The sequence below is a fragment of the Colobus angolensis genome, unplaced genomic scaffold, assembly GCF_000951035.1.
Source record: "Colobus angolensis palliatus isolate OR3802 unplaced genomic scaffold, Cang.pa_1.0 Scaffold71, whole genome shotgun sequence".
Lineage (NCBI taxonomy): Eukaryota > Metazoa > Chordata > Mammalia > Primates > Cercopithecidae > Colobus > Colobus angolensis.
Window position 1 is genome coordinate 386,614 of NW_012120821.1, and position 27,769 is coordinate 414,382.

The 27,769-nt window shown below is 35.5% G+C and overlaps 1 protein-coding gene across 2 annotated transcripts in view; it reads left to right on the top strand.

Annotated features, from left to right (window-relative positions):
* Nucleotides 1-27,769, top strand: part of FRYL (FRY-like) — a 277,851-nt gene that overhangs the window by 61,001 nt on the left and 189,081 nt on the right. Inside the window, exon 3 of one of the 2 annotated variants that reach the window (XM_011927311.1) lies at nt 16,186-16,311. Coding sequence is in view for 1 of the 2 variants with exons in the window: in XM_011927310.1 (XP_011782700.1) it covers nt 19,854-20,049 (196 nt within the window). In the remaining variant the exon portion in view is untranslated. Of the gene's footprint in view, nt 1-16,185; nt 16,312-19,772; nt 20,050-27,769 lie in introns of those variants that run through there. The other variant, XM_011927310.1, reaches the window with a different exon arrangement.

Genomic DNA, 27,769 nt, shown 5'->3' on the forward strand with positions numbered 1-27,769 from the left:
TTTCACATAGGATTTATGTAACTAGTAGTGAAGGTGAAAAAAACCTGATGAGGTGGGAGAAATGACCGAATGTCTTACTTTGCCCTCCCTGTGTCTTATTTCCCTTCTCATTTTAAGTTCTACATGAGTATTACAGCTTCAAATATAATCATGGCATTAATTCAGAAGCCTGATATATTAAAAAAATCTTTTATTTTTCTGTAATAACTGCATTTGTACTGTATTAGAACTTTCTACCACACTCTCCTTCTGAGAGAGTACAGAGCTAGCTGGGTGAGTCACACCACACCACAAATTCCTTAAGGTGGTAGGTGGTGTCTTATTCATCATTCGTGTCCCTCACTGCCTCATGCAGTGCTCGATAGGCAGTCGGACTCTGTTCCTTTATTATACTATACCTGGTGTTAGGTTTCTAGAGCACTTAAATTTTTTTTTTGCCTTTTTGCTTTACTCTAATAAATCTTCTAGTTAGCATTAATATCTAACCTAAATATGATTTAAATGTATGTTAAAATTCTTAAGAAGAGTAGCAAATCTAGATTGGGAGCTGGATCCATAGACAATATTCTAAAGATACAATTCAGATGACCCTGAACACCACTAAACTGATCCAGGGGCCAAATACTCTCTCAAAATAGAGGAGGAAAAAGGAAAAGAGGCATGTAGGGATCCAGGAGAAGAAGGACGATTTATGTGGAGTTGAGGGAATTTTCATTTTAAACCACAGGTAGGGCTGTTGATCCTTGTTTACTTTGTCAGATTTTCCCTATAATAGAGAAACTGCTGAGTCAGAATTGTGTAACTGATTCAATTAGCACCTTGTTTCAATTGTTAACACCCATCTTTGAGAAGCTATATTTTAGATAAAAGATACAAAAATCTTGGCCGAAACAAAGGATGGTCTCTTTCCTTTATGAAGTTGTTCATTGAACTTTAAATAGTAAGATATTAACAGAAGAGAATTGAATTTAGTCTTCAAATAAGTATCTCTGTGATTTGTTGGTCACAGTCTGATTTCTTCCCCACCCCCCACCATTTTTTTACTTGTGATAAGACAAATTCTTATCTTTTCATGAAATACTTAAAGCAAATTATGTGTTAATTATGTTTATCCTTTTTGAGAGTTCTCTAGCTTTTTCAGTTCTGAGGTTCAGAATCAATATAAGAACATACAGAAATCATAATTGCATTTTATTTTCCAAACAGCCATTGGAAGTAATTGCATTTTAATTTGAGAATTTTATCTCAAATAACTCCATATAATGGCTTATACTTTAAAATATAATCCAGAGGTACAGTATTTTTCAGTTCATTTATTAGCTTTGTCAGTTTCCACATCTGTAAAGTTGAACATTTACTGAAATTATGGGCTGGTTTGGGTTAAAATGAAGTAACATGTGAAGCATCTAACTTAGTTGGTCACACATAGTAGGCCCTCAGTAATTAGTCGTTGCTGCTGTTATTATGGGTATTTAATTAACTTGGATTTCTAGAGCACCATTTGTTAGGGTGCAGTGAACCAATTCTGAATTCTACCCTCCTATATTTGTTCCTTGTTTAGACTAAACCACTGTGGAGAATAAAGCCTATTTGTGGGGTGGGATGGGGGTGGTGCCTACTGACTTTTGTATGCATGTTTTTTCAGAGTTACGGGATATGTACTGGAATGTGAAGGATTCAGCTTTTTGGTGGCATGTTCTATATGGTCATCCATAGTGACCAAACTGATTTGGAATGTTGTTTTGTTACTGAGTTGGAAATGTGTTATTTTCTCTACAGAGAATGTTGATCTGAATAAACTGCTTATTATGCTTTATACATTTCTAGAGCGAGATGAACTGTCAATCAGTGTAAATCTCACCCAGCACAGTATTTTCTTTCACAAACATGGGGAGGAGGCAATACCAAGATAACCACTTTTTGGACAGAACCAAGAGCTGTTGTGTAACTCAGAGGGTGTGTGATAGCATCCAGCTTTGGAGCCTGTCATGTCACTTTGGGAAATTGTGGCATGGAGGCTTACAGGAAAAAAAAATCTTGTTTTTTAACACCTGAATATGTTACTTATATAGCTGTTTTAAAAGTCATCAGCTAGCTAGCTTCTCAAAGAGAGGCAAGAACCCATTTGCATAAAGATTGTGGCTATAGTCAGTCTTCTGGTAACAGGAGCTGTGAGCACCACTTTTTTGATGAAGTCTTTCCTGTTCCCTCCTCCACTCAGGTTGATGACTGTCTCCTTTGTACCTGGTTGCAGCTTGAACATATTTAGGTAACTTCTCTCAAAGCCCTTGAGACATGCCACTGCCCATGTCTCCCTTCCACCTTGTCTGTAAACTCCTTGATGGTAGCAGTTGTGTGTGAGTGTCACTGAGTATGGATTCCTGGACCTTAGGTTGATTCCCAGTAAATGTTAAATGCAGGTCTCCCTGTGCCTGTGGAAATACCTCAACATCAATTGGTTCAATTATATCCTTCAGCTTGATCACTAACAAGTCTTTAATGAAAAGCCTCCAGAGATGCTATTCCCATTCTGTACTATCCTCATCATTCCCATTCTTATTTCTTCTTTGCCAATGCAAATTCTCTATTTCATTTTTTTCTTTAAATACTTCTCTATGAAGTACTTCTCTAAGTACTTTTTAAAAGTATGCTTCATTTTAGGGCCAGACGTGGTGGCTTATGCCTGTAATCCAACACTTTGGGAGGCCAAGACGGGTGGATCACCTGAGGTCAGGAGTTTGAGACCAGCATGACCAACATGGTGAAACCCCATCTCTACTAAAAATACAAAATTAGCCAGGCGTGGTGGCGTGCACCTGTAATCCCAGCTACTCAGGAGGCTGAGGCAGGAGAATTGCTTGAACCCAGGAGGCAGAGGTTGCAGTAAACTGAGACACTGCATAGCCTGGGGGACAGAGTGAGAATCCATCCCAAAAAATAAAAATGAAAGTATGCTTCATTTTAGTTAGTTTATAATTAACATTGAGAAATCCAAGAAAGGTGAGAAATGTGAACTAGAGCTGGAGATTTAAAATTGGCACCTGTAAAAATACATTATTTTTTGAAATAAAAAAAAGTTTGTAAACATTTCCCCTGTTTAAAAATCTGAAATTATATTAATTTTGATAAAATTCTAGATTTTTTCCAAATAAGTCAAAACCTCAAAAGAATGGAAATTTTAGGTAAAATTTAGGTAAAAATGGAAAGAAACTAAGAGTCGTATTATAATTTTCAGGCTGTTATAAGAAATGTCTTTTACTGTATCATATGGTATTTTATAGTATTTTATAAAAATGTAGGGATTGACCTTATTATCCTTATTATACAAGGTTTTATTGTGGTTTAAAATTCCAAATCTTTTATGTAGCTTCCCTTATACCTCTGCTTCAATTACACATAATAGTTTATTGAAATTTAATGTATATAGGAAAAAGCCTTGTCATTGACTTTTTTTTTTTTTTTGGAGAAAAATTATTCATTTTAAGACAAAAGCAGAGACTATTTGAGCCGAGACCTGATGGATTTAAGAATGCTGTTGATCATGGTTGACTTGTGAAAGTGATAGATAGATAGATCTCTTATCGTTATTTTTCTTTTGTACTAGGCTTATGTTTTGTTTTTGTTTTTTCTTATTTTCTTGCTTAATAATAGTATCATTAAGCAGGCAGGAGAAAAATAATACCATTGAAACTAAAAGTAATTTAATTTGATTGAGTTGATTGAATATATACATATATATACACATATATTATATATTTATTATACTTCTAAGTTCTGGGATACAAATGCAGAACATGTGGGTTTGTTATATAGGTGTATGTGTGCCATGGTAGTTTCCTGCACCTATTCCCCCATCATCTAGGTTTTAAGCCCCACATGCATTAGCTATTTGTCCTAGTGTTCTCCCTCTCCTTGCCCCCCATCCCCCAACTGGCCTCTGTGTGTGATGTTCACATGTTCTGATTGTTCAACTCCTACTTATGAGTGAGAACATGCAATGTTTGGTTTTCTGTTCTTGTGTTAGTGTGTTGAAGATGATGGCTTCCAGCTTCATCCATGTCCCCACAAAGGACATGAACTCATCCTTTTTTGTGGGTGCACAGTATTCCGTGATGTATATGTACCATGTTTTCTTTATCCAGTCTGTCATTGAAAGGCATTTGGGTTGGTTCCAAGTCTTTGCTATTGTGGACAGTGCCACAATAAACATACATGTGCATGTATCTTTATAGTAGAATGATTTATATTCCTTAGGGTATATATCCAGTAATGGGATTGCTGGGTCAAATGGTATTTCTGGTTCTAGATCCTTGAGGAATCGTCACCCTATCTTCCACAATGGTTAACTAGTATACACTCCCACCAACAGTGTAAAAGCATTCCTATTTCTCCACAGCCTCACCAGCATCTATTGTGTCTTGACTTTTTGATAATCGCCATTGTGACTGGTATGAGATGGTATTTCATTGTGGTTTTGATTTGCATTTCTCTAAAGATCGGTGATGTTGAGCTATTTTTCATATGTTTGTTGGGTGCATAAATATCTTCCTTTTTGAAGTGTCTGTTTATATCCTTTGCCCACTTTTTGATGGGGTTGTTTGATTTTTTTTCTTGTAAATTTAAGTTCCTTGTAGATTCCGGATATTAGATTTTTGTCAGATGGGTAGCTTGCAAAAATGTTCTCCCATTCTGTAGGTTGCCTGTTCACTCTGATGTTAAGTTTCTTTTGCTGTAGAGAAGCTCTTTAGTTTGATTAGATCCCATTTGTCAATTTTTGCTTTTGTTGCAATTGCTCTTAGCATTTTAATCATGAAGCCTTTGCTCATGCCTATGTCATAATTTTGCAGTTTATTGTATTTATGGACAAAGTAACTAGAATAATATTTGTTCTGTGGCATTTGTTTTATGTGCTTTGTCACACATTATACCCACATACAAATATATATATACATTTACAGTAAATATATTTTAACATCTTAATGCTTATGAATTTTCAAATGATATTTAGTATCATTGATTTTTACCTGTAATCATATGTGGGAAACTTACATTTAAATGACTGAGACCTTTACATATATGCGTAGTTTGCACATTATCAGTTGAAGTTAGTACATTTTTATTTAGTACTCTTATTTTTCTGAACGCCACTTTTCTAGTTTCTGTGGGAGATGTAATGATGTATGTACCCTTTAGAGGATCACAGTCTCAGAGCAACTCTTAGAGCGCCACAGAGCTCTAGAACAGGAAGAAACTCTGGAGGTTATCTTCTCTTAAGGGTATGTTTAAACAGTAGTTCTGTGATTCTTATGCATTTTCTCCTTTGCTCAGTAACCAGGAGATGTGGGCCAATTTTTTGTTTGTTTGTTTTTTTGAAACAGGGTCTCACTGTGTTGCCCAGGCTAGAGTGCAGGGGCACAGTCACTGCTCACTGCAGCCACTATCTCCCAGGTTCAAGTGATCCTCTCACCTTAGCCTGGGACTACAGGCTAGCATCACCATGCCCGGCTGACTTTTTTTTACTTTTACTAGAGATGAGGTCTCACTATGTTGCCCAGGCTGGTCTCAAATTCCTGAGCTCAAGTGATCCTCCTGCGTGGGCCCCACAAAGTGCTGAGATTACAGGAGTGAGCCATCATGTCCGGCCATGGGGCAGTTTTTTTAGTTCAGATTTACAAATTGTGAAGTCAAGAAATAATTTTAGTGGGAAATGACTAGAATATAACATTTGTTTTTCCTGTAATTAGGTTAGAGACTACCAAAGCGTATTGCAGATTATTTCAAACATATCATATTTTATTGTGTAAATATATACTGGGCTTTAAAAAATGTATTATAGGTTGGGCGCAGTGGCTCACGCTTGTAATCCCAGCACTTTGGGAGGCCGAGGCAAGTGGATCACCTAAGGTCAGGAGTTCAAGACCAGCCTGGGCAACATGGTGAAACCCCGTCTCTCCTAAAAATACAAAAATTAGCTGGGTGCGGTGATGAATGCATGTAATCCCAGCTACTCAGGAGGCTGAGGCAGGAGAATTGCTTGAGCCCGGGAAGCAGAGGTTGTAGTGAGTTGAGATTGGGCCATTGCATTGCAGCCTGGACGACAGAGCGAGACTGTCACAAAAAAAAAAAAAAAAAAAAAAATTACATAAATTTTTAAATACATTTTTAAATGTATTTTTTTATTGAAGTGAAAAGATTTTAGAAAACATATCTTTAATGTGTCTTCTCCTCCACCTCCCACTCTGGACTTGAAACCTGGGGAGCAGCCATTGTTCTTCATCCCTAGATATGCTACGTAATCTCTTTGCTGTGCTCTCTTGCTCTCATGCCTGATACCAAAGTCAAGTGTTTTCTACCCAGAAACCAGGTGATATTTCCCTGTGATAGTAAAAAACATGCAGTGAGATAGTTTTTTCATTTTGCTGGTCTTGCTTGCATGCCTTTGGGCAAAAATAAAACACTTTGGTGGCTCTGCTAATCTGTAAGTATTGCTTATGATGTGCCTAACTTGGTACCAAGATGTGATTTAGTCACCAAGAGAATTTGGATATTTAATACTAGTACATAATAAAACTCCTTATCAAGTACTCATGTGGGCACATACAGAGGCCTAATTGTATTCTTGTAATGCACAATATAAATACTAATATTGTTTTGGAGAATCAGCATGGTATGCTGAAGCCATGGTTTGGAAAGATGCATTGTAGTATATGTTTTTATCTGTGGGAATTACTGGCAAATATAATTGAGAGATTCTAAATACTGTAGTTGTTTCCTTCACTTTTGAATTTAGCTTAAGTATTTTTGGTCTTTTTTGTTTTAAATCGCTGAATTATTTTGTTTTATCAATGGTTGAAGCAAAACCATGATTGTTATTTTAATATTTATGTCTTCTTTTAAAGATGTATTTTAAAAACTGTTTTCTCCCACTAAGAGGGATTAAAAAATAAATGGGGAGAATAGTAGAATAAATGCTCAGGTGCCCATTCCTCAGCTGAGACTTTTTTTTTTTTTTTTTGAGACGGAGTCTCGCTCTGTCGCCCAGGCTGGAGTGCAGTGGCCGGATCTCAGCTCACTGCAAGCTCCGCCTCCCAGGCTTACGCCATTCTCCTGCCTCAGCTCAGCCTCCCGAGTAGCTGGGACTACAGGCGCCCGCCACCTCGCCCGGCTAGTTTTTTGTATTTTTTTAGTAGAGACGGGGTTTCACCGTGTTAGCCAGGATGGTCTCGATCTCCTGACCTTGTGATCCGCCCGTCTCGGCCTCCCAAAGTGCTGGGGTTACAGGCTTGAGCCACCGCGCCCGGCCAGCTCAGACATTTTTGAAACCACGGTTACCCACTCCCTTTCTGCAGGTCCCAGTTATTTTTGAGGCATTTTCTTTGTCACAACATTTCACCTGTAAATACTTTAGTATGCATTTATAAGAGACAAGGACTTCTGTTTTTAGATAGATAAAGAAGAATCTTAAAAACCTTTTTGAAGAATGTACTGAATTATGATCATTAAATTTGTGTATGGGATGTTAGAGTGATACAAAGGAAAATGAGATAGTTTAAATGGAGTAAGTGGAAAAAAGAAATACCCGACAAGCAGTTGTACCAAGAAACAGTAGAAAAATTACAGTGAAAAGGCCAATTAACAGCTTTTAAAGTACTCATGGAGAAAAGGAAGACATTTGCATTTTATAACCGCCAGTATGTGTCTACATTCCACATAGGTCAGTAGGGGAGTAAAGCCAAGTGTATTTCATGCCATTTGAAATAGCAATTCTGTTTCAAGACTTTTTCTTAAGGGAGAAATCAAAGATGTGTACAAGATTGCCAATCAAGATATTCACTACAATATTACTTATAGAAATGGGGAATTGAACCTTTTTTTAAAGAGATCTTTTAGTCCATTCTTTTATTTTTATAGATAATAGTACAGGTAGTTTCCATTTATTAAGTACTTCCCATGTTTCAAGCATTTTGCTAACACCTTAATGTGAATTATATGATGTAAACCTCTAACAACAATAATAAATAAGCAATATTTATTACAACCTCCAACTTTCACATGAGAAACTAAGGCTTGGGCCAGGCGTGGTGGCTCACACCTGTACTCCCAGCACTTTGGGAGGCGAAGGCAGGCAGATCACCTTAGGTCAGGAATTCAAGAGCAACCTTGCCAATATGGCAAAACTTTGGCTCTACTAAAAATACAAAAATTAGTCAGGTGTGGTGGTACATGCCTATAGCCCCAGCTACTCGGGAGGCTGAGACAGGATAATCACTTGAACTTGGGAAGTGGAGGTTGCTGTGGGCGACAGAGTGAGACTCTGTCTCAAAAAAAAAAAAAAGAAACTAGGCCGGGCGCGGTGGCTCAAGCCTGTAATCCCAGCACTTTGGGAGGCCGAGACGGGCGGATCACGAGGTCAGGAGATCGAGACCATCCTGGCTAACACGGTGAAACCCCGTCTCTACTAAAAAGACAAAAACTAGCCGGGCGAGGTGGCGGGCGCCTGTAGTCCCAGCTACTCAGGAGGCTGAGGCAGGAGAATGGCATAAACCCGGGAGGCGGAGCTTGCAGTGAGCTGAGATCTGGCCACTGCACTCCAGTCCGGGCGACAGAGCGAGACTCCACCTCAAAAAAAAAAAAAAAAAAAAAAAAGAAACTAAAGCTTGAGTTTAACTAACTTGTCCTAGATAACTCAGGAAATAAGCATAAAGGAGAGTTCTAAACTTAACCTAATTCCAGAGCCTTTGTATCTAAACATTATACTGTACTACTTCCTGACCTAGTCAAAAAGGCGATTTAGGCCCATAATAAGAAACGTGAAGAGGGGACTCTGCTTCAGGTCACAAAAAATAGTGCAAAAGTGAGGTTGAAAAATCCTGACTCAGGGCTAAATACAATCTGTCGCCTCCCCACATGAATATGGCTAATAAAAATAATTGCTCCTTATTTCTTCTCTTTAGTATCCTATGTTCAACATTTCCCCATCTACTATTTATGAAATTATAAGTTTCTAGTCTTTATTTTCTTCTCTGAGGAATAATTTTCTGAATTATATTTGCTCAGCAACATTCATGAAATAGCACTGCAGTACTCATTTCCTGAGCCTAAATGAATTGAACTTAATGCTCAATATTAGTGGAATGATTAAAAGAAGATAATCTATTTATAAAATAATGTTTTGTAACCACTAGATAGTGTACAGTATGATTCCGGTTGTATGCAATACAATGTTTAATTTATATAGGAAGACCTGAAAAAAATTAACCCAGATGGTAAAATGAATTCATAGTGGCTACCTCTAGGTGTTAGAATTACAAGTAATTTTTATTTCTTCATTACTTTTTTGGGAAATTGTTGCAAATTTTATCAGCTTTTGTTGTATAAGTTAATAAATATTACCATTATTGAGTACTTACTGTGTGTCAAGCACTATTTAAGCACTTTTCATCTTTTACGCTTAGTTCTGAAAATAGCCCTAAGAGATTTTATTATCCTTATTGTATAGATGAGGAAACAGAGGTTGAATACTTTGACAATTTGAGTGTATCCTTCTAGGTGTATTCTTGGCTTCCAATTCTATTTCCAACAGTTGGGAAGATACTATAAATATTATTTTTTTCACTTTGTAAAAATGTATGTTGAATATTATCGCAAAGTAGTCAATATATTTTTTAAATATTGATGGATAACATTTCATCTTAGGAATGTGACATGATTTTTTTTTCCAACTGGTCCTTTTTGTTCTTTGCCTCTACTGCAATATTCTGCTCATAGGAATAATAGTACAATGAACATCTTTCCAAATAAATTTGTATGTACGTTTCTGATTATCTTTCTAGAATTAACTCTTAGAAGTGGAGTTACTGGGTCAAAGATCATAAACATTTTAGAGGCTATTGGTACAAGTTGTGAGATTGCAGTTGACAAATGAACTTCCTTCCTTAAATTTAGAAAAGTTGTTTTGGGGCTATAAATTTGGGAGAAATGGGTCATCTAAGTCATCTGGGGGAATTTTTGCTTTCATAGTTTCTCTTATAGAAGTCAGGCTTCTCTAAGCTTGCTGGAGGCAGTAAACATAGAGAAAAAGAGGAAAGACAAACTTTGGAGATTAAATTGTAGCCATTTACTTGGTTTATGACCTTGAGCAGCTATTTATTCATTTTTCTCTTTTAGTTAACATTTTCATTAACTTAGAAACCTTTTCATTGCAATTGTTTTATAAAAACATGTAAAATATACCTATCATCTATACACATTTTCTCTGATGTTTGATCTTGTAGGACCTTAGGGTCATAATTAGATAGAATAAGTCCCATTGTATAATTTAAAAAAAAACTATACATATAAAAGGTTAACACATTGATTACAGATAACTCTAGAAAGCATTTTAGATGTTGCATCTTTAAAAAGAATTTTTCTAAGGGGTCACATGTTCCCTTCCTCTGACAAGCAAGAACAGAAACTTTTGGATGAATTAATTGAAATTTCTATTAAATGGTTAAAGAGTTATTGTGTATTTCTCTTCAGCATATCATCTTCCAGAGACTTTGTAGGCAACTTCTGCAGACTTTAATTCTAGGTTTGGGTGGTAGGGAGAAGAGCATTTTAACTTAGGGGGGTTCAGAGAATAATTAATGAAATCAGTAAAGAAAGTCTCCATATGAAGCCACCGAATACATTAGCGTTGGTTATTCTAGAAAAACCAAGGTTGATAATGGGTAATCTGACAGTCTAGAAATTCATGAGCAGTACAAATGGAATAAACAGAAAACATTCTATTGACAGTTGAAGGTTGTAATTGCTTTAATGGAAAAAAAGAAGTACTACTTTTTTCTATGAATAGTAAAATTGTAAAACCATCTACTGGCCCGGCGCGGTGGCTCACGCCTGTAATCCCAAGACTTTGGGAGGCTAAGGCAGATGGATCACGAGGTCAGGAGATCGAGACCATCCTGACTAACACAGTGAAACCCCCATCTCTACTAAACATACAAAAAAAAAAAAAATTAGCCGGGCGTAGTGGTGGGCGCCTGTAGTCCCAGCTACTCTGGAGGCTGAGGCAGGAGAATGGCGTGAACCCGGGAGGCGGAGCTTGCAGTGAGCTGAGATTGCCCTACTGCACTCCAGCCTGGGCGACAGAGCAAGACTCCCTCTAAAAAAAAAAAAAAAAAAAAATTAAAAAACCTACTATAAATGGTAGGCATAGAAAATAAGTATAAGGAGGATTTTTTCTCAGAGGCTCTTAATCCATAATTAGTGGTTGGATTAGGAAGGCTCAACTCTTCAAAGTTATAGAAATGTGCTTTTTGGAAGATGACATCTCCACCTCTTTCAGATTTCTAAAGCAGTAACTCCAAAAGGCTTAAGCTCCCACTGGAATATAAGCTCCACAAGGATAGGGATTTTTGTTTTATTCACTTTTTTCCCGTCATCCTGGCAGATAGTTCTGTTTAATAAATATTTGTCGAGGGTATGATTTCTGTAAACTTATGTGTGGTAAACTTAAACTCTTACAGTAATAGATTACTATAAGTAATCCTAATAGAAGTTAGGAGTGTGTGTAGTACATCCCAGATTGAATTTGTCCAAAAATTTTCTCTTGGTTCTTAACTCTAGATGTAGAATGGAAAGATTTATATTTCATTTATATTCCATTTTTCTGTGCCAACATGAAAATGTAGTATGAAAATTATTCTAAAAATACATTCATTCATCAGTGTATAAGAAAATGTACCACTGTGATGCTGTTTTCATTTGATTTAATGAATGAACTTTTATAGAAAACTTCCTCTTAAAATTGTGAATGGAAAATTTGCTGCTTGTTTTCATTAGATCAAGTAGTATGACAATAACTGCAGTTCTGGCTAAAAATGTAAAGTCAATAAAATGTTGACAAATTCACCTGCAGAGAACATTGCTTTATCAGCAATAAATTTAGATTTTTGCAGTGAAGCCCAAATATTCTGGCTAAGTATCATTACGCAGCATTTTTAGCAGGTCATGTAATATAATCTGTAATTATATTAGTCAGTGTGGTATGTTTCCATACTTTTTAAAATTGAAATTTGGGCGAAAGTTAAAAAGAGGCTGGCTGCAGTAGCTCACGCTGTAATCCCAGCACTTTGGGAGGCTGAGGTGGGTGGATCACTTTAGGTCAAAAGTTTGAGACCAGCCTGGCCAACATGGTGAAACCCCATCTCTACTAAAAATACAAAAAATTAGCCGGGCATGGTGGCACACGCCTGTAATCCTAGCTACTTGGGAAGCTGAGGTAGGAGAATCGCTTGAATATGGGAGGCAGAGGTTGCAGCGAGCCAAGATCGTGCCACTGTACTCCAGCCTGGCGACAGAGTGAGACGCCATCTCAAAAAAAAAATTGACTAAGAGAAGGTTAAATGCAAGTTCATTTTTTAAAAATTTTAAAAATTACAGCATTTCTCAAGAGAAAAAGTGAATTACTTAGCAAATGAAGAGTGATAAAACCACTGTTAATTTTACAAATCATGAATTTTCTTTGGTAATTAAAGGGATGACCATAAATTCTTTTTTAAAATGATTTTTACTAATGAGATATAAACAATATTTGACTAATTGCTGCCTGCACTTGATTACTTGTAAGCAAATTTTTCTTGTTTTTACACAATCTTTGGCAGATTAAAGAAGTTACTGCATTTTGTTTTCTATAATTATTTTTGTGTTATAGAAACTATGATCATTTTAAATTTATTTGAAAACTGTTGCATCCTCACTCTAAAAGGCTGTCAGAACACTTGTGTCATTTTGGTTTTTGCATCATTTTAAGAGGCCTTGCAAGATTCTCAGAATTAATTTTAATAGAATGGCAGGAATTGACCCTCATAGATTCCATGTCTTATAATGCGGTTTCTCGCTTTAGTTGAAATATTAATTTCTAAGTCACCACACCCTCTAGTATTCAAGTATAATATAAAATACATTTTGAAGTTACATTTAGAGTTTTGAGCTTGGATCTTTGAGGTAATTTACCATAATCTTTTTACCTGGTGGCGTAATCACTTTTATAGCATTCTGTAAGAATGTTAGCATTCCTAACAATTGTTGCCTAAAGATTCACTGAGCAGGGACCCCAATCTTTTATGAAGCAGTCTTTATTACTTACGTACTATTTAAGTTGTTGTTCCTTATGTCAAGCTCAAATCTACCATATGCCAGGCACCATAACTTCTCTGTTCAAATTGTGGAGTATTTCTGTCATACAGACAAGTATTGCGAATACTATATTAAACATCTCTAAAATTCATTTATCCTTAATTTTTGCTCTATTTGCTTGGGATTATTGTTTCCTGTATTAATGTGTATTAGAGACACACACATCAGATGTCTTCCTAAAATTAAGGTAAATTTGTGGCATTTCTGTTATTATTCTAGAAATTCTGTTCAGAAAGGAATGAGGTTCATGTGTTATTTGAACACCCATTCAGCTTTCTTTTGCTTTCTGTACTGAAGTGAAATGAAGCTTCCTGCCCCGAGGGACCTCATTTGCCCTGAGGCCCTCCCAAGTACCAGAGCTGGACCACTGTTCACTATTACACATGGAAGCTTCTACATTATTACTCTCTCTGTAGGTGAAAAGTCTTGCCCTTCAAGGCTTGGGCTGTTGGGCTGTTTACAATCTTCTCTTCAGTGTTGTCAAATACCAACTGATGTCTGTTTTTATTTGAACTTTTTTGTTTTAAATAAGAAAGAACAGCAATGATTATTTGCATAGCATGACCATGTAGAATTACCAAACCTCTCTGACCTTCAGTGTCTCAAAATAGTATTATAAAAGTAGTAGTAAAAATTACTCTTCTTTACAGATAAAATGTTCTCTGATCAAGTGGAATGAAAATAAAAATTAAGCCCATATTAAGTGATACATATGGAGACAAGATGAAAAAGTGATTGTCATGCAAGTAAACAGACCAAAAAAGTCCCAGGAAGACCCACCCCCACCAAGCCAGCCCTGCTAAAAGTGATTATAACCTATGAAGAAAGCCAGAGAAGTATAAACCACATATTTTCCAGGGTTACCAAAAGATGCATTTATTTTATCTTATCAAAAGTGAAAAGTTGAAAATAGGAAGGTTGTGTGTCTACTGAAGAAGTGTTACAAACTCTGGACAAATATTGAGAAGTCTTAAAGTGACATAGTGCCATGACAGTGTGATTACAAGAAAAAACACATACAACAAAAGCGTGACGTTAGCACTTGCTATGTCTGAGCTGAAGACTGCAAGCAAAAGCAAAGCAAAATGAAATACCTAGACATGGTGGTACAAATCGGTCCTAGGTAGGATTTTTGCTGTATTCCTAAAACTTCATTGTACTCCAGTAGTGACTGGTTTTGTAATTTGTCCCAGAAGATGAAATGAAAGATAGCTTAAATCTCATTAAATATTGTCCAGTGAGACCATGCCCACAAGACATGACATGCTGTTTGTCACATTAGTTTTTTTAGGTTTGAGGGAGAAGTGATTCCATGAACCTAAGATAAGTAAAGTATCAAGAATTATGGCACGATTGTTAGCTATCATATTGGTAATAAATTTTAGAAATATTTGCTGGAGCAGTCAAAAATTCCAGTAAGTTTGAATGATACTGTGAACAAGCACAAACAAGTTAGTATTTTATTCATATTTCCCAGATTTTTGGCTTTGAAGATTTGGCTTTAGTGATGATTTAATTGATTATACCTGTGAGTAAATGAAATGTTATGTTTTTCTAACTTGGCTAAAAGAATTTCAAATTAAGAGTTTTTGGTACAAATTAATACTTCAGGATATTTAACCCTTTATGTTGGGTTGGGGATTAAATTAATTAAAGAGAAAAACTAATATGCAACTGGTTATTATTTAAAATAAGGCTAATTTGAGTTTCAATGCCAGATTTAAAATTTGTCTTATTTTAGCTATAGAAAAATGCTAAGACCGCCAGGCGTGGTGGTTCACGCCTGTAATCTCAGCCTTTAGGGAGGCTGAGGCTGGTGGATCACCTGAGGTCAAGAGTTGGATACCAGCCTAGCCAACATGGTGAAACCCTATCTCTACTAAAACTACAAAAAATTAGCCGGGCGTGGTGGCGTGTGCCCGTAATCCTAGCTACTCAGGAGACTGAGGCAGGAGACTCGCTGGAACCTGGGAGGTGGAGGCTGCAGTGAGCGTGAGCTGAGATCGTTTTACTGCACTCTAGCCTGGGCAACAAGAGTGAAACTTCGTCTCAAAAAAATAAAAAGCCAAGGAAATATGAAATGTGCCTGATAACGTGGAATCTTTATAAATGGTAAAAAGACAATTCCCTGTGGTCATTTTCTTTATTCTTAGTAACCATCCAAGCATTACAGATATGGTACTGTTGTTCATGGTCCATGACCCCCTCAGAGTTATTGCAGGTAGACTTTGAAAAATATGCATTCCAAATGTTATCTGTAGATGTGATAAATATCAGGCCTAGCAGATACATGAACTATTTTACAAATCTATATTTATTTTAGTGAATAAAATAATGTATTATTGAATAATTAAGTTGTGGTATGTTAATTTAACCATTGACTAGTAAAAGCGTTGTCACTCTATACAGAAGAAAGGGAGGAGAAAAACTAGAGATTAAAATTTATTTAAGAGATATTGTCACAATTGCTTGTATGGATTTTGTTTAAATTTAGATTAGAGGAAACTTAAAAAGACACTTATGAGACAATTGGGGAAATTTGAGTGCTCATTAGTAGTTGATATTGTATTATAAATATTAATATTATAATGGTATTAACTTATTTTTACAAAGTAAATCCTTGTCTTAGAGAGATGCATAATGAATTGTATACAGATGAAATGTTATAATGTCTCGAATTTGCTTTAGAATAATCCAGGGACAGAGGTCGGGGAAAGTGAATGAAGATATAAATGAAACATGATTTGCCATGAGTTAATTGTTGAAGCTGGGAATGGTGGGGGATTCATGATACTACTCTTAATAATTTTGCACTAATTTGAAATTTTCCATAATAAAAAACTTAGAAAAAATGTCATGCAACATTATTGAAGGAGGATATCTGCAGCACTAGGTGACACTGGTTTATAAAATGTGTTCAGAAGTAAGGATGGATGTGAGTAACACACAGGTGTACTTACTATAAACACACCTAACGTGTAAATGTATTTTGTTTTTCTTCAGAGCTGAAGCCATTTATTGGTATCTTGGATGGTTAACATCTAAATGCTTAATTCCTGAAACCACTCAAGAGTCATAGGATTAGACGATCCAAGTTACCACCAGGAAATTACTGTCTCAAGTGATACGGTAAGATTATAGTAAATATTCTCAAGGTTTAAATAGTGATTGAGGTCTGAAAAGATTTTTAAATGCTGTATTTTAGCTGTGAGGTTCTACTGTAATTTCTTGATCCTATAACTATTATACCAGGAGTTAAAAGTTGTGGTAATCATTAGCTAAAGTGCTTAGAAGTATCAACATGTAAATAAGGCTCTGTGGCATTTCCTCCTCATAGATCCTGTTAATAATAAATACAGTTTCATTACTGGAGTGCTTCGCTTCCCCTTTGTTGTGTGTCTCAGAGTGGATCCTTTCGATGTTTATTAGCAATCAATACCTTTAACGAGGGGGCTTAGGAAGCAGATGAAACATAGAAAATTGAACTGCAGTGCAGGCTTAACAAAGGTTTGGCCAACCTACACAGAATATTGTAACTGTGAGAGTTTATTTCCCTTTTTAAGTAGCCAGCTTTTTGGGTAGAGAGACATATCTTCAGTGCATTTGTATCTTGCACAGATCATTAGAGAAGCTATTCAACAAATATTTGTTGAATGAAGGAAATCAGAGAAAAATCTGTGGGCTCTTCTATAGCACCTAATCCTGTCCCTATTACCTTAACCCCTTCCTCTCTCCAGTTGAAAGTGCAGTTGAGAATGGTGAGGTTAACAGTGACACAAATGGTTGTCTTGCATGTCATGAACAAACATGAATTAGCATTCTATGTACCACTGTGTTTCTGGGCTTCATAGATAAGGACGACCTGCAGAGGGACCTGGGGAAAACCACAGACATAAAATGGAAATAACGTGAGATCATATCCAGAGAGAGAGGGAGAGACAGAGAGAGAAAGGAATGAGTTTTAGGTATATTAAGGCATGCAGTTTACCATTCTAACCAGTTGTTTTTTCTGTTTGTGGGGAATAGACTGATTGGATCTTATTTTTGACACTTTTATGCTTGAAGATTAAGAGACAATCTGCTTCTAAAAATCAGTGCTTTTTTTCCTGTTGAATATATACCTGCTTCAGGGCAACAAATTTGTGTCTTTTACTTGACTTTGTTGTTTTTTTCCTATAGGAGTTCTTGAGACAAGATTTGTATTAATAAATCCTTAAACTTTCTCTGAACCTTAATACTATATTAATGCTTTACATGGAAAGAATCTTTAATTAATGCTTTTTACATAAATGAGAAAAAGGATAGTTGACTTAATAAGTAATGTGGCAGGAGAATAAGGATTAAAAACAAAGTAATTCAGAACCAGAAATTTACCCATTTTTCTTTTTTTCCTAATTTTTATTATACTTTAAGTACTGGGGTATATGTGCAGAATGCGCAGGTTTGTTACATAGGTATACATGTAACATGGTGACTTGCTGCACCCATCAACCCATCATCTACATTAGGTATTTCTCCTAATGCTATTCCTCCCCTAGCCCGCCACCGCCCGACAGGTCCCGGTGTGTGATGTTCCCCTCCCCATGTCCATGAGTTCTCATTTTTCAACTCCCACTTATGAGTGAGAACATGTGGTGTTTGGTTTTCTGTTCTTGTGTTAATTTGCTGAGAATGATGGTTTCCAGCTTCATTCATGTCCATGCAAAGGACGTGAACTCATTCTTTTTTATGGCTGCATAGTATTCCATGGTGTATATGTGCTACATTTTCTTTCTCCAGTTTATCATTGATGGGCATTTGGGTTGGTTCCAAGTCTTTGCTATTGTGAACAGTGCTGCAATACACATATGTGTGCATGATTCTTTATAATAGAATGATTTATAATTCTTTGGGTAGATACCCAGTAATGGGATTGCTGGGTCAAATGGTATTTCTAGGTCTAGATCCTTGAGGAATCATCACATTGTCTTCCACAATGTTTGAACTAATTTACACTCCCATAAACAGTGTAAAAGTGTTTCTATTTCTCTCTATCCGCTCCAGCATCTGTTTCCTGACTTTTTAATGATCACCATTCTAACTGGCATGAGGTGGTATCTCAGTGTGGTTTTGATTTGCATTATCTAATGACCAGTGATGATGAGCTTTTTTTCATATGTCTGTTGGCTGCCTAAATGTCTTCTTTTGAGAAGTGTCTGTTCATATCCTTTGACGACTTTTTGATGCGGTTGTTTTTTTCTTGTACATTTGTTTAAGTTCTTTGTAGATTTTGGATATTAACCTTTTGTCAGATGGATAGATTGCAAAATTTTTCTCCCATTCTGTAGGTTGCCTTTTCACTCTGATGATAGTTTCTTTGGCTGTGCAAAATCTCTTTAGTTTAATTAGATCCCATTTGTCAATTTTGGCTTTTGTTGCTATTGCTTTTGATGTTTTAGTCATGAAGTCTTTGCCCATGCCTGTGTCCTGAATGGTATTGCCTGGGTTTTCTTCTAGGGTTTTTATGGTTTTAGGTCTTAGATTTAAGTCTTTAATCCATCTAGAGTTATTTTTTTCAATGATTTTTTCCTGATTTCTATGTAGACCATTTGTGCTTCATCTTTTGAAATACTGTGCAAATCATTTTCTTCATGTTGAGCATTGGAAGAATGAGATTGTATTGTATTTCACTAAGTGAATCAGATTTTTTAAATTATTATGTGTCATTCGAAGTTATAGATATGATTGCTTAGGGGTTTTACCCTGTTACCTTTGTGTTTTCATTTCCTTCTTGCTCACTTAACAACCCCACCAGAGCGCAGGCAAAGGAAGGGAGAGACTTTCAGTTTTCAAAGTCTTTTGTAGGTATTCCTTTATTGGATTCTCTTGTTATACTTCTCAATTACATTAAAGCAGTAGGATTGGCTACTTTTGCTATTTGAAAATATTTTGTAGGGTGCTTAATTATTTTGAAAATCATATAATGTTATGACTGTGTTTATTGAATTTAAGAATTTATACTTTCAATTTTTAGATCCATATATTTAAAATTATCAATTTTTTTTGGTTCTTCATGCCAAAGTTTTCACCATTACTATCGATAAGTATCATTGATTTTAATAGGGAGGTTTTTTTGGCATTTAAAAGTCACCTTAGAATGTTAGTAATATAGAATAAAGTTTTAAATGACTCCTTTTCATGTTTTATGAAAGTTGACATTCCTGAGGTCTGTTAGTGAATTTTCAAAATGATAAGAATTATCTTTTGAATACAAGTTACTGTTTTACACGTCAACTCTAAACTTATTTAAAAGAAAGACACACCTCAGGCCAAAGTAAATTTCTCTTAACGTGATCACAGTGAAAGTTTTCAAAATGTAAATGTTAAACTAGTTGGATGCCCAACATTTTATGGTCTCAGTATTGTCATTAACACCCATTGTACATGTAGGTGTACATGAAGTGCAGTTTCATGGTCTATAGCTGTTTGGTTTGTTATCAGCATGAACAGTAAATGTCCTAAAAATCAGCTTCAAAACAGCTGGCAATTGACTGGGGTTTAGCACCGCCTAAATTCACATGACGTTTATTTGCTCTTTGACACAAATAGTGTACCTGAACTTCTCATCAAGGAAGTTGGTATAAGCACCTTTCTGTGTGCTTGTGAGTCTAGTAATGTAGAAGAACCTTGAAATGGATTTTTTAAAGAGAGTTGTTCCTCCCATTCTTTCGGGAGATGTGGTTTTGGATACTAGTACTCAGGAAAGTTCCCCAAGATTAGTTAAGATGAAACGTCTGAGCTCGCTTTCATCTGAGAAGACGGTAGATGAGCAAGGCAGAACCAATTTCTGTCATAGTAATCATGACAAATACGAACACCAACAACTAGGTAAAGTAGAAACGTATTTCTTTCCATCCTTTAAAAAAGTATTTTAGGAAAGTAAAACTATTTTTGCAAGTATAAATTCTAGTGAGCACAACTATTTTGAAAATCAAGTTTAAATATTAAAATGTTTAATGAAGTATATAGTTGGCCTACTTTTTTAATAAAATTTTTCTTCAAGTATAGCTGGAGAAATATTTATGCTGTAAGTCAAGATAAAACTTTAATGCACTTAATAGTTTTGATGATCTTTGGAAAATATTTTTGAAACGTTATTGACAATATATTATTAGTTATACCTATAGGATATGCAAAAAAAAATAAGATACTGAATTTTATCTGTTACTATAGAAACCATTTAAATTTTGTTTAAAAATATGTTCCATTGTTTTATTTTAAAAGATAATACTTGGGGTGAAATGTTAAAAAGTTAAATCTTTGAATAGAACAAGGATTATTTTGTATCATAGTATTTTTGTTATGTGTAATCCTGCAAAGTTAAATATAATGTTCTTTAAAGTTTGAGAGAATAATAGTTAATATGTTTTAGGATAAACATCAGCTTGCATATAGTAACTAACAGATATTAGAGGAAAGGAAAATTACTTAGGAAAAAGATGAAAAAATGCTTCAAGTTTTCAAATATTTGATTAAAACAGTTTAAAATGTTCTCTATTTTTTTTTAATTTTAGAGAGTAAATAGCTGTGCCTATAAATTAATGTGCTATTTAGTAGAAGGGAGTTTCTGTAAACCTTCTGCAAGTTTGATATGTATTATAGCTGTTTTCTATGCATATTTTAATATGTATACATATGTAAGCATGCACATACACATTTTTATTAGCGGAATTTGACAAAATGAGACTTATTGTCCAAGTCATTCTGATACTTGCTTTTTCATTTAGTACATCATAGGTATCTTCCTGTCTCATTTGAAATGCGCTTTGTTGTGTGAATATAATGATTTATTCAGTTCCTTATAGAGGAACATTTAGAATGACCACTTTTTAGTTATTAAAAATAATTATGTAATATTCATTGATACATCACTTCATACCTTGGGATAATTGCTTATTAGTATAAAATTGCATATTAAAATTTTTTTACATTTTATTTTTTAAAATTGACATCATAATTGTACATATTCATGGGTTACATAGCGATGTTTTGGTACTTACAATGTATAGTGATCTTATCAGAGTGATTAGCATATCTATCATCTCAGATATTTATCATTTATTTGTGTTAGAAACATTCAATATTTTCCTTCTAGCTATTTAAAACTGTATATTATTACTATGGTCATTCTACAGTGGTATAGAGCACTAGAACTTATTTCTCCTATCTAGCTGCAATTTTGTATCTTTTAACAAATCTCTCCCTATTCCCTCACCTTCCCCCTGCTCTTCCTGGGCTCTCCTATCTTCTGTTCTACTGCCTTTTAAGCTTTGATAGACAATGTCATTACCTTTGAAAACATTATCATTTTAAGCTCCTTAGGGTAGGATATGAGAGTTCCTATTACCTTATATTCTCCCTAGCATCGTTTCATGTCAGTTTAAAAAATAGTATCATATTTATGAGAAACCGTACTTTCTTTTTAAAAAATGCCAGTTACGTAAAAGAATAAAGAGGGAGCTTTTACATTTTAGAAAGAAATATATATTGATGTCTACTGTGTACTGGTATTAGGAGTTACCAGTTTTTTATACTGTTCGCTTATTTGAGTAGAAGTGGAAATGATGCCACTGATGGGTTGGCACCTCCTAATTTTAATTAAAAAATTTATAAATCAGCCAGCACTTGGTTTTGTGTTCAACAGTGTATAAGCATAAGTGAAAATATGTATATATTAATATGTGCAGTTACTTGAATCATTTAGTTGTTTTTTTCACTTTACTACAGCCTACGTAATTGAACTTGGTATTTAAGTGTAATATGGTATGCCTATTTATATGACTCCTTAGTTGTAGCTCTTAACTTGTTCTTTTTTTTAGAGACTATCTTATACTCTTAATTACAGTACATGTTACAAGGTATAATAATTAGATTTTATGATTTGTATTAATTTGCAAATTAGCAGTCAATTTCTGTTTGATTAAGAATTTCCCATGGTATATATGTTTTTACTAATCAAGATCAAAATAAAGCATAATCATGAAGCAGCAAATAATCTGATGTCTGTTGAAATTTCTGAGGCTAGAGGTTTTTTGTGGAATAACTCTTGCATGATTTTTCTCTTCAAAAATAAAATTCAGACCTGAGGATGGGGAAGCAAAAAAAAATAGAATTCAACCTTAGGAAATGACTATTGAAATTTTTAAAGAACTTATTTGGCAATTTATGTAGAGAGATTTGGTTTTAAAGTGTTTGGCTCTTCCATTTCAATGTGCTGATCAATTCCTTCTCTCTTTCTCTCTCTCTCTCTTTATTTTTTTTTGTTTTTTTGTTTTTTTGAGATGGAGTTTTGCTCTGGTGCTAGGCTGGAGAGCAGTGGCACGATCTTGGCTGACTGCAGCCTCCACCTCCCGGGTTCAAGCGATTCTCCTGCCTCAGCCCCCCGAATAGCTGGGATTACAGGCACATGCCACCACACCCAGCTAATTTTTGTATTTTTAGTAGAGACAGGGTTTCACCATGTTGGCTGGGATGGTCTCGATCTCTTGACCTCGTGATCCGCCTGCCTCGACCTCCCAAAGTGCTGGGATTACAGACATGAGCCACCCCACCCGGCCAATTCCTTCTGTTGCATCTCAAGATTTGATACTAAATTTATATTGCATATACAAATTGTAAATACAACCGTTCATACCAATGTACACATAGGTTACTTGCATCTCAACATAAGTGAATCTTACTTCCTATTTACTGGTGGTTCTGGGATAGAGATAATGCAGTGGTTTAGCCAGAAGTCATAAAAATATGACTAGTACAGTTCAGTCATATTTTTCATTGTTCCAGTTTTGTTCCAGTTTTGTTCATTTAATGAAAGGAGAAATCGATGATAAGGAGAGATTTCATGTAAAAAAATGCAAAGAACGAGCTATTAGAGAAAAACTGGCGTGTAATCTCAAAGCTTTATACTTGAATCAGTTGTTTCCAACTTCTTTAATTACTAATTCAATATTTAAAAAGTTATTTTTTCAGGCTGGTGCGGTGGCTCACGCTTGTAATCCCAGCACTTTGGGAGGCGGATCACCTGAGGTTAAGGAGTTTGAGATCAGTCTGGCCAACATGGCAAAACCCTGTCTCTACTAAAAATACAAAAATTAGCTGGGCATGGTGTTAGGCACCTGTAATCCCAGCTACTTGGGAAGCTGAGGCAGGAGAATCACTTGAACCCAGTAGGTGGAGGTTGCAGTGAGCTGAGATCGCACCATTGCATTCCAGCTGGGCAACAGAGGGAGACTCTGTCTCAAAAAAAAAAGTTATTTTTTCTAAGAGATTTTAGATAAGATTGTAATCTGTATTGACAGTTGTACATTTGTGAGAGAATCAACCATGAATAAGTCTAGCTTAGAATATGTAGAAATCTACCTGCAGCTTTTAACTACAGAATTATTTGTAGATGTTTATGATTTAACAAAAATATGTGTAATTTGCAGGGAACGATATTTTAAAGATTCTTTGCTATTGATAATTTTTTTATTTTTTAACTTTCATTAAATGTTAAGTAGCCTAATATTTTAAAAATTTTCCTAGAAGTTCTCAAACAACTCTTTGGTTTCACCAATATCCTCTATTCCTCTGTAAAATACATTTTTAAATGCTTGTAGCACACTACTACATACTGATGAAATTCCCTGGTACCATTTCTGCTCCTAATAGGCTAAGTTGTGGGCTTAACAAGAATAGGTTATATTTTTAAACAAATCTGTTTATGCCAGTTATACTTACTATTGTGATTATGTAATTCAATTAAATATTACATAATTCAGTAAAGTGTGCAATTCAAAAGCAAGAGTTGTTTCAGTGTAAACGAAGTTGAATGTTTTGGTTAGACTTCATAAAGATGAATTCCCTAAAAAAATGTGCATTTGAATTATACATAGGCCAGGAAAGTATACAAGATTGGAAGGATTTTGCCCTTGGATACCTTCAGTTTCTTGTGCCACTTTAAAAAAATTGAAACTTGGCTGGGCGCGGTGGCTCACACCTGTAATCCCAGCACTTTGGGAGGCCAAGGTGGGCATATCACGAGGTCAGGAGATCGAGACCATCCTGGCTAACACAGTGAAACCCCATCTCTAATAAAAATACCAAAAAATTAGCCGGGCATGGTGGCGGGAGCCCGTGTAGTCCTAGCTACTCGGGAGGCTGAGGCGGAGAATGTCATGAACCTGGGAGGCGGATCTTGCAGTGAGCTGAGATTGCGCCACTGTGCTCCAGCCTGGGCTACAGAGCAAGACTCCGTCTCAAAAAAAAAAAAAAAGAAAGAAAAAAGAAATTGAAGCTTGAAGTCATAGCTGATGTACATGGGTTTTGTTTCAGGCAAAAAGACAATGATGTAATCAGCGTATCTGCCTTGCAAGATAAGGCCTTGGCACACTATATGGAAAGGCTGGGGAATAAACATGAATTTTATATTTTAAGTTAAAATACAACTTTTAGTGAACTTCTTGATCTGTTTTTCCCCCCTGATTTCTACTTTAATGGAGTTTTGGATTAAATAATTAGACAACAGTTGTGATTTACAGCTTCTACTATATATAGCTGTATGTTGCAAATTTTTTTTTTGTTTTTTTTTTTTGGGATGCAGTGCGGTGGAGCGATCTCTCGGCTTGCTGCAAGCTCCGCCTCCCGGGTTCACGTCATTCTCCTGCCTCAGCCTCCCAAGTAGCTGGGACTACAGGAGCCTGCCACCACGCCCAGCTAATTTTTTGTATTTTTAGTAGAGATGGGGTTTCATTGGGTTAGCCTGGATGGTCTTGATCTCCTGACCTCGAGATCTGCCCACCTCGGCCTCCCTATGTTGCAAATTTTCAGAGAAATAAATCATTTAGATATTATATGTTCCAATTCTACTAGTATTTATCAGTGTTGCTACTACTTAATAAAAAATAAATCAAAATGATCACATATATATCACATTATATGTGATACAGTCTTATCCCATTCATGAGATGCTTAAATATCCTTAGGCTGTTTTTTGGTGTGTGTGTGTGTAAAGTCCTAATCATGTGATCCGAGACAGGTTACACTGATAAATACTAGTAGAATTGGAACATATAATATCTATATTTAGGTATAAAGGTTGGTGGGAGGAAGATATTTACTGATTCAGAATGTACTACAATGTTTTCTAACTGTTGAAGAGAGAATTATAGGTATAGTCCCATGAGGAGATCCTAAAAACCAGGCAGTGTGTGTTTCCATAGACTTTTGGGTAACAGCTGCAAAGTCCTTCTATCTCTAGGATTGGGTTATTTTATTCTGATGGAATCAACCTTAATATTGTTGTTGTTCATTCCATTTGGAATCAAGGATAAGGGTTAATGTGACAAAAAACAATTTATTTTAACATTGATTTTTATAAAATTCATCAAGAACAGAGACAATGATACATTTAACAGAAGATATATACTACCATTAAGAATGAAAGAAACATATGAGCACCATCTATATTCTGGACACTGTTAACTTGTTTTATTTTACTAATAACTGAAGTGATCTCATTTGTCTACCTATTTAGTACATATGTGTTCCATTCCCCCCATCAAATAGAATATAAGCTGAGCATGAAATTTGTTTTGTTTGATGTGTTTCAAGGCTTGGGACGTAATAGTTGCTCACTGATTAAAGTGAGTGAATGTTATCTATTAAGTCCTCTTGACAACCCTGTGAGACAGGTCGTTATCTAGAATTTGAAACATTCATGGAAACTTAAATTATTTGAGGCCTTTGGATTACTAAGTGGTATAGCCATGCCATTGTTTTAAAATAAGGCATTTGCTCCTTCTACTCTATCGCATTGCATTATTGTTTGATGTTTTTGAATCTTTATGTATACAGTATTTTTTTTAAAAGACTAGTGTGTCTGATGGGTGCAGTGTCATGCACCAGTAGTCCCAGCTACTTACGAGATTGAGGCTGGAGAACTACCTGAACCCAGGAGTTCCAGGCTGCAGTATGCAATGATGGCACCTGTGAATAGCCACTGCATTCCAGCTTGGGCAGCATAGCGAGACTCTATCTCTTAAAAAAAATTAAGACTACTATATCTATTAAGTTTTATTATTTTATTAAAGAACATATACTTTTTTGGTGCTTTCATTTTAATTAAGATATATTTTAATAGGAAAAAACTTTAATTCTAGTGTATATTAAACATTACTCTTTGAAATTGTCTTTTACTTTAATGATCAGTTGATAATTAGTTTTTGTAGCACTGTGGTAAGATAAACTGATTAAGTAAATGACTATTTTACATGACTATTACAAAACAAGACACACATATTGTATTGGTTCCATTTCATTACAAAGCGTTAATGACTTCATGATATATAAATGTTTAAATCATATACTGGTATACCTCTCTCCCTAGGTATTCAGCACAACTCACTAGCAGGGACAACCCACAAGGTAGCACTTATTTTACTAACTGGATTTCCTTAGTAAGTAATCTTTTCAGTTTTGTTTTCGTAGAACCATTGCTCTCAGTTGTTAACTTGTGTTAAGTCCAGATTACAATATTTTTGTTTGATACTCTTAATATTGGGTAGAGGAATAACATGACAGGCCGCTTTCTTTTTAGAAGGGAACAAAGTGGGTAATGAGTGACTTAAGTCTTCATTGAAGACCAGACTATTCTTAAGGAGTTTAGAGAAGGTCCTGGGAGAAAATTGAGTTGAGGTTTCTGACATTTCAAATGCTTATGATATTGATACACTGAAGGAGATGGAGAATTGTTTGGAATTCAGAAGTGATAATAATAAAAAAAATAGGTTGCTGGGCAGCACAATGCCTGGAAGAACCTGAGCTCCAAATAGTAATCAGTTTGTTATGGAACTTTCAGCCTGACCAAGATAGAACCTCACACTTACTATGTAAGTGTGTGAAGGAGGTCAGGACTTCTTTTTCCTACTACAAATAAGATTTGGAAGCACTGGGCTTTCATAGTGTCATAGTGTGAAATAAGTTCCTTTTCTTAACAGGGTCTTCAGAGTACTTTTCAGACTGTAATCATTGGAGGATTTAGGTGAAGCCTTATTGGGTTGTTGTATTCATGTCTTCTCTTATCTTCCGGGAATTCTCATGACAAAGGAGGGATACTGGGAATACCTACAGTCATGATGGGGTACCAGGCAGTGAAATGTTGAGAAAGGAGGGAGATGGAGCTTCCATCCAGACTAAGCTGAGCTGTACCAGTGACTTGCCTTGAATCGGCTACTTAATCGCTCTAGACTAGTTAACCTCACCTATCAATTTGAATCATATCTTTCTAGCATTGTTTTCAAGATTATAAAAAATTGTCAGCAAAATTGACAATTGTTCAGTAAATGGTGGCTATTGTTATTACAAAGACTTTTTGATTTTTATTTGGATGTAGATGAATCAATTTAATTACAAATTTAACCTTGGAGCATTCTGTCATAGAAAATATTCTAGGAATTTGGATCTAGGTCTTTTATTGTGCATAATTCCTGAAAATTTTAGCACTTATAGACAGTTAATGGGGGCTTGAAACAGAGCACCTTTTCCTTTTTTTTTTTTTTTGAGACGGAGT